Source organism: Hipposideros armiger, unplaced genomic scaffold (genome assembly GCF_001890085.2).
Source record: "Hipposideros armiger isolate ML-2016 unplaced genomic scaffold, ASM189008v1 scaffold_77, whole genome shotgun sequence".
In the NCBI taxonomy this organism is placed as follows: domain Eukaryota; kingdom Metazoa; phylum Chordata; class Mammalia; order Chiroptera; family Hipposideridae; genus Hipposideros; species Hipposideros armiger.
The window spans coordinates 682,681-691,265 of NW_017731427.1; the positions used below are offsets into that span (position 1 = coordinate 682,681).

The 8,585-nt window shown below is 41.9% G+C and overlaps 1 protein-coding gene across 4 annotated transcripts in view; it reads right to left on the minus strand.

Moving 5' to 3' along the window:
* The window catches only part of ATP9B (ATPase phospholipid transporting 9B), a 183,904-nt gene that overhangs the window by 168,417 nt on the left and 6,902 nt on the right, over positions 1–8,585 (minus strand). For all 4 annotated transcript variants that reach the window (XM_019643360.1, XM_019643362.1, XM_019643361.1 and 1 more), the window contains exon 2: positions 7,971–8,144. In XM_019643360.1, coding sequence (XP_019498905.1) covers positions 7,971–8,144 — 174 coding nt within the window. The remainder of the gene's footprint in view (positions 1–7,970; positions 8,145–8,585) is intronic.

Sequence of the window (8,585 nt, forward strand, 5' to 3'; positions counted from 1 at the left end):
TCTATCCCTGAGGCCATATTACAATTACCAATTTGTATTGTCTCATCCCTTCCCCTCTCCTTCATCCCCACCCCCTCCCAACTAACAACCCTCAGCCAAGAGGAGCACTTTGAAGGTGACCGTAGTGATTCAGCAATGTTGTACGTAGCACTTTTTCTAGGATCAGTTTGCAAACTTTAACTGTCATACTGCGAACTTAATTTTCATCATTCAGAAAATGATGAAAAGGTAACAAATTCATCTCTATTCAGAATAAAATAATAAGGAATTTAAACTTCAGTAGTGACAATTCGATTTAACTCAAATTTCCACAACATAAAGACTCAGAAGAGTTTATTAAGGGATGTTGTCCAACCTCCTCTTCTAAATGCCAGGGTTGGAACAGCAAGCAGCAGGATAGGACAGAAGTTGGACACTTCACTAGTGACAAAGGAAACTTCAAAAGCTAACGTGAAATTTGCATGGCAATGACAGCCTTAGAAGGTGTGACTGATTATAACTGAGGTTGACACATAGGGTGGGTATCTTAAAGTCACTGCAAGTCGCCCTAGCAGGCACCACGTCTTCACTTCAGTCCCACTGACATCATTCTTTCGAATAAGAGGCTGAAAACCTAGAAGCATCCTGCTAGAGGTCTTCATGGTGGCACCCCCTACAGGAGGGACTACACGTGTGCTTACCCTGAAGTCAGTGTCTCCCTACTGGCAGTCACAGCCTAGAACATCCACCCGCCTTGTTCTTGGCTGTGCTCAGGCAATCTCCAGTCTGGAAGGACAGGGCTCGTCCGCCCGCCGGAGCCCAGCTCTCTTCATGGGCTTCCTGCGCTGCTGGGCCAGTGAAGGCCAAGGGCCCAGCACAGTCCGCTCTCAAATCCCCCTGCCCCTTCCTGCTTCACCTGGAGCAGACAAGGGAAGACCCAACTCTGCAAGCACAGACCTCTCTTATCCCTGCCTGCCATCACTCTGCAGAAGTGAATCAGGACAGAGAGCATCTCCACACATAAAGCGAACTTACGAATCACCAACAGTTACATATCAGCTGGCCAAAATAAGTGTCCCCACCTTTACTGTTTTTTGGTGGGAGGGGACTACTGGTAATATTTATCTCATTTATGCTTGAGTTAAATAAAGCTTCACAGGCAAGAGGCTTTAAATGAGCATGTCTCACCTTCTGGCTTTTACTGGATGGCCCAGATCCCGCACAAGGATTCTTCCCCTGTGGCCCAACACACCTTAGCACACCCAGGCCAAACCCTCCTGCTTACTAGCGTCCTGTCCCACATCATGACCCCACAGGAAGGGTCAGCACTGCTCCTTCCTGGTTTTTCCCAGCAGCAGCTCTAAAGGGCCAACTTATCATCTAGTTACAGCATGTCCTCCTGGGGCACACAAACCCTACCATCTACATGTCACATGAGCTATACGTACATGTCACACTAGATTGCTGAGTGAAACAGCAATCTAGTTTCATTCTTTTGCACATGGCTTTCCAATTCTCCCAGCACCATTTTCTCCATTGTATATTTTTGGTTTCTTTGTAGAAAATTATATGTCCATATTTATGTGGGTTTATTTCTGGGTTCTCAATTCTATTCCATTGGTCTGTGTGTCTGTTTTTCTGCCAACACCTCACTAATCATCAGAGAAATGCAAATAAAAACCACAATGAAATATCACCTCACACTAGTTACAATGGCTGTCCTCAACAAGACAATAACAAGTGTTGGAGAGGCTGTGGAAAAAAAGTAACTCTAATACAGTTGGTGGGAATGCAGGCTGGTACACCCACTGTGGAAGGCAGTGTGGAGGTTCCTCAAAAAATTAAGAATAGAATTCCCATATGACCCAGCAATCCCTCTCCTGGGTATCTACCAAAAAAACTCTGAAAACATGTATTTGTAAAGACATATGTACTCTGATGCTCACTGCAGCTTTATTTACAGTGGCCAAGACATGGAAATAACCAAAGTGCCCTTCGATAGGTGACTGGATAAAGAAAGTGTGGTATATATACACAATGGAATACTACTCTGCCATAAGAAAAGATGAAATACTGCCATTTGGGACAACATGAATGGATCTTGAGATTATTATGCTAAGCGAAATAAGTCAGACGAAAAAGCTGACAACCAAATGATTTCAATGATATGTGATATACAAAACTGAAAACAACGAAGGAACAAGACATATGAAGAAACAAAACCTCATAGACACAGACAATAATTTAGTGGTTACCAGAGGTAAGTGGGGAATGGGGTGGTAGATGAGGGTAAAGGGATCAAATATATGGTGATGGAACGAGAACTGGCTCTGGGTGGTGAACACACAATGTGATGTATAGATGATGAATTACAGAAAGTATACCTGAAACCTATGTAACTTTACTAACCATTGTCACCCCAATAAACATTAAAAAAAAAAAATAAGCATTTCCCGTGCTTCTGCACCAAAAATGGGTTGCAAATTAACTGAAAGTTGCAGGGACCACTTAGAACCAGCACTAACCCCAGCACTGACTCTACATGCCCCCTTCACATGGAAATGCCACGTGGGACTCTGCCTTCCTAGGGACAGAGGGGTTTTTGATAAGAGTGAAATGTACATCTTGTGAGAAAGACACCCCCACCCCCACCAGAGAACGATTCGTAGTGATGTGCACCCCAGAAGGACATTCAGAGTTTCAGAAGACAGATGACAGAAAAAGGTTTTCATGTGTCAGAGTTGGAATTTTTCCAAATAGTGAGAAAGCATTTCTTAAACCAGAAGAAATGAAAGCCTACTCACTCCCTGAAGAATTTTAAAGTAAGCCTTACTACTCACAGAATTCACAAATAGAGATACACTGAAATAGTTACAACTCACTAATTATGCTATCTACTTTCATTCCAATGTTCACCAACATTTTCCTCCTACAACTAAACTAATTAATTTTATGTATCTTTATCTTCTCTTTGATTTTTCACCTAATAATGGTAGTGACACCAAATTGTATAATGCCTGGTATCTAGGATATTAAAAAGCAGCAAATATTCAAAACTGAAAATTTGTCAAGAAAAAAAAAGAAAAGAAGACCAATCTAAGTTGCTAAATGTACAATTTACTCTGTAAGGTCCAGTTTTTAATTTCATAACCACTTCTCAGGGTAGCAGGTGCCTCCCGAACAAGAAGAGTGTGATGATATCCCAGGTCACTTCTCATTCCATTTGCCAGAAGACATTCCTGCAGGCCATACAGGCTGATCACACCTGCCCCAGTGGTTCAGTTGGCTTCTCCACAGGATCACAACTTATTAAGACTTTATTCACACGTCTAGTATATTTGATTGAGCTGTTTTAACGTCCCACCCGAAATGCCTGCTTTCGCTAACATCTATATTTTCAAATATATTCTTAATATTTTCCTTAAGAAAAGGAATAGATTGCCAGTGAAATCCAAAATATACCTATGTTCCATTTGGTAAAAACAAAATCCTATCAAAGACCAAAGGCACAATCCTCAAAAGAAAAAAGCAATTAAGTGGACTTCATCAAGACGAAAGACCTTAGATCTGTGAAAAACTCTTCGAGAGGATGAAAGGTAAGCTACAGTACGGAAGAAAATACTTGGAAACTACCTGCCTGACAGAGGACTTAAAGGCAAAACATATGAAGAGTTTTCAAAACTCAACAGAGAAAAACAATCAATTAAAAATTAGAATGGACATGAAGAGATATTTACTGAAGAATACACGTGAGTGTCAAATAAGATGTTTAATCTTGTGATCATTTGGAAATGCCAATTAAGACCACAGCAAGCCATGACTGCACTTACTATATTAATAATAACAGCTACAATTAAAAAAATACTGACAAGGATGAGGAGATACTGGCTTTCATACACTCCTGGTGGGAATGTAAAATGGTGCAGCTACCCTAGGAACTAGCTTGGCAGTTTCTTAAAAAACTAAACATATACTTATCATACAACCAGCAACTGTGCTGGCCATTGAGCCCAGAGAAATCAAAGCGTGTCCACACAAAAAATCCGTACATCATGGTACACAGCGACTTCACTGGTGACATCCAGAGCTGGAAACCCCCTAAACATCCTGCAACAGGCAAACAGTAACATTCACTCCCATAATGGAATACCAGCCAGCAATAAAAAGGAACAAACTATTGATACAACTTGAATGGATCTCAAGGACACTGTTGAATGAAATAGGCCAATATCAAAAAATCACGTATGGAACGGTTTCAGTTACATGGCATTCTCTAGATTAAAATACAGAGATAGGAGCTGACGAGTGGGTGCCGGGTCAGCGACCGGGTAGGGAGAGAACAGGACTACAAGCAGCAGCATGAAGGAGGTCCTTGTGGTGACGGCACAGTTCTGTGTCTCAATGACAATGGTGGTTCCGCAAATCTACACGTGATGAATGAAGGTAAACTACAAAAAACTTCATACCAACATCAACTTCCTGGTCTGATATTACACTACAGTTATTTAAGAGGTAACCACTGGGGGAAACTGGGCAAAAGACTCTGAACTATCTTTGCAATGCCCTGTGACTCTATAATTATTTCAAAACGATAGTTCTTAAAAATAAGAGGATGGGGCCGGCCAAGTGGCGCACTGGTTGGGAATTGGCTTGGGACGTTGGCTCTGAGCAGCAGGGCCCTGGTTCGGATTCCACGTGAGGGCCGGTGACACTGCGCCCTCTGCAACTAGGATGGTGGACAGTGGCTCGACCTGGAGCTGGGCTGCCGTGAGTCGCCGGCGATGGCATAGGCTGCAGCCCCTGCTGCAGTGGGCTGCCATAAGCTACCGTGTGTGGCTGGCAGCCGGCGTGAGCTGCCATGGGCCGCCGTGGGTGGCCGTCCAATGGCCGGTGGGCGACTGTCTCACCCAGGAAGAGCGCAATGATGATGCCAACATGGGCCAGTGAGGCGACGTCCTCCACAGCTGGACTGAAGAGCAAAGGGACAGCAACTTGTCTGTTCCCCTTCCCTGATGCCCCAATAAAATCTTTAAACAAACAAACAAAAAATAAGAGGATGAAAATGATATACCATGCAAACACTAACCAAAGAAAGCAGGTATCATTTTAGTGAATTTAGACATCATAAGCCTTCACAGAAGAAATATTATTAGAGCTAAAGACAGACGTTAAATGACAATAAAAAGCTAACCCAATAGGGAGTTAATCATCCTAAATTTGCATCATCTAATAATATCCTGTAAAAATATACAAAGAAAAAACTGACATAATTTAAAGGAGACACATCCACAATAATGTTTGGAGATTTGTGAGTCTCTCAATAACTGATAAAATAAAGACGCAAACTCTGAACATGGACACAGATGATTACAGCTGGACAAGGAACAAGTGTGACTCATTGACACACAGAGCAATACACTCGACAGCCAAACTACAAATCATTTTCAAACACACAGAGAAAACTTACTACTGTTGTCCATATGATAAATCATAAAGCAAGTCTCAATACATTACAAAGACTGACATTTAAAAAGTTATAAGTATGCTCTCTGGCCACAGTGCAATTATAAATAAAAATCAATTATGAAAAGATAACTAGGAAAATCCCCAACTATTTGGAAATTAAGCAGCATAGTTCTAAATTGAATATGGACTAAAGCAGGAATGACAAAGGAAATTAGAAAGTATTCTGAGCTGAGCAATAATGAAAATATCATGTATCAAAACTTACATGCATCTGTTTTTAAAAAGGAAAAGAGTACAATACTGGCGATTCAGGATTCATCTTAGGAAGCAAGAAAAAGAACAGCAAATTAAACCCAGAGAACGTATGAGAGGAACTAAAAGGAAGGCCCGAAGTCAGTGAGGCAGGAAGCAAACATCCTAGAACAGCGTCGCTCACACGCTTTTTCCCAGAGGGTTTCGCCGAATCCAATCCAAGGAAACATCACACAAACCAGCACTGGAAACGTGTATAAAATACCTGTCTGCTGACCTCAAAAACATCCATGAGATGAAGGACAAAGTAATGCTAAGAGAGAGTCCAGGTTAAAGGAGGCACAACAGGCTGCTCCCAGACACCCCGCCTCTGAACCACAAGCAGCACTAGACAGAGCACAGGTGCTACGAGGATGTGAGGATGCGGCCGGGACAACAAGCGGAGCTGGAATGTGGGCTTGGAGCAGGTGGGAAGGGGGCGCCGATGTTAAAGGAGTCCTGATGTCGGTCACTCTAGGATGGTTATGCAAGAAAGCACCTTCCCTAAGAAATACACACTCAAGTATTAAGATGCAAAGGGGAATGAAGTAAGCAATCTAGTCTGAAGTGACTCAAAATATTAATAAGATATAAAAAGAATGATAATATGTGGCAAAATATTAAAAATTGGTGAATCTGGGTAAACCCATATATGAATTCTCTATACTATTCTTGCAACTTCCCTGTGAGTTGGAATTTATTTTAGATAAAAGTGAACTTATTTCAAGATAAGAGTTTAAAATTTCAAAAGCAAAGACAGCACCAAAAGTTCTAAAAGAGTGAAACTGACAATTTCCTATTAAGATTAATGAAGAAAAGGGAGAGAGACAAATGACCGGTATCAGGAATATAAAAGGTGATGTCCTTACAGAGCCTCACACATTAGCTACATCGCAGGAAGTTAAATATAAATTTGAAAATAGATAAAGGCCTTGAAAAGCACTAAGCAGCACCAGAAAAACAAAACTAACAAGTCTGCATGACCTTCCCTCTACTGAAGAAATTAACCCTAACATCGAGTGTGTACCCACAAGGAACCCGCCAAGAATACTGGCTATTTAACCTAGAAAACCTGTTTTTAAAAGCCACGGACACTTATTACTAAACTAGTATCACAGGTCAGTGATTTCTAAAATGCTGTTTTAGACATGAAATCCCTCCTTCACGTGAAAAGCTTGCAACACACAAGTGAGGCAGAGACCGCACTGACTGGACACTGAAAGGCGGTGACAGCCTAAACCCTGCTTACCTCCCCACCGGGTCTTATGCTACCTACACCCAAGGGACCCCTCAGAGTCCCTGGGAGTCTCCGGGGTACAGTTTGAACACCACTTCATGAGCTGACCCCGAGGTCAAATTAGTTATGAAAACATCTTTTGGCCAACTTCTAGCGGAGTAACAAGAAGGATGGTGAACAGGTATTTTCCTACAATTATTTACATTCCTTTATGGACAAAGGGATGTAAGTTCATGATAGTAACAAAGGAACTGACCACAAACCTTGGACAACAGACAGACTGCAAAAGCTGTAACTTATTTGACATGCTCCGCTCGAGTCCTGAAGGCACTGGTTGGCTGCCATCCTGTCCTGCCTATCCCTGGAGCTAGCAGGACAGTCAGTGGCAAAGTGTCCTGGATGTACCGCGGGCTTTCACATACCAAACTCTCATGTCACAGGTGAACAGATCTAATACACAGCACACACATCAGTTTAGCTCAACCACTAGCGAACTTATTTAAAATACAAGAAGTTCTTATCTTCATTTCTTCCTGGTTAAATTAACAGAAAATCTTATTCCAAGACAAAGTATGAAAGTCAACTAATACACAGAGCTACAGGGTAATTAAATTGCATTTTACAGGTCCATTTTGATCTTTTGGGATGAGAGTACAATTGTTGATGGAAGAGAAAGGAACACAGTTTATAAATGTTGATATGGGGGCCAGAATTAATTTTACCATGCATTAATTACAAAATCACAAGTTCTGTCCATCTTTTTTTTTTCTGTCCATCTTTCAAACATTAAAATGTCTCAAAGAAAAGTGAATTTGGTTTTCTGTCCCTTTCAGATTAGCACTGCTTGGTTTTGACTCGTGTTATTAATACTCTCCATATATCATTTAGAGTACCTTCTTTAGTTTGATATAAAAATAAATGTTAGTGGCTAAGCTTGTGAGTAGCTTAACGATGGAACCTCAGTGTGCAGGAAATCGGGCCACAGTGGGTGACAGACCTGGTACAGAGGAACTTCCACCCTCCGCAGACGAACCACTCCAGCCCGCGCCTTCTCCGCGTGATCCTAGCTCGTGGTAATGTGTGGTAATCACTTTCTTCGTTCTCAAAGCCTTCTTCAGACATCATTAGTGGCATTTCATCCAAATGGGCAGACTCATCTTCCAGCTGGTACCTGGTTAAAGGTAAGAACAGAGCAGAGAATAACCTGTGAAGCTGCACCAAGAGCCTTGTTTGGTAATGTAGGTAAACTTTAACCGCAGGTTCCAACTATCCCATGAAAATTTAAAATGTATATGAGATTTATCTACAAAGATGATCATTACTGTGTTGTGCTCTGTAAAAGCACACTCAAAAAGCATGGAAAACATGACGCGGCTGGGCGAATACCATACTGTCACTAAAAATCGTTAAGGTAGAAGACCTTTTGCTGTAAATAAGTCTGCCAGGAGAAGCGGCAGTGACTTGCTTTCACCCCTCTTTTGAACACCTTACTCCATCCATCAAAACAGCACTCATTTGGGCCGGCTGAGTGGTACGTTGGTTAAGAACTGGCTTGGGATGCCAGAGGGCCCCGGTTCGGATCCCACATATGAGGGCCAGTGACACTGCCCTC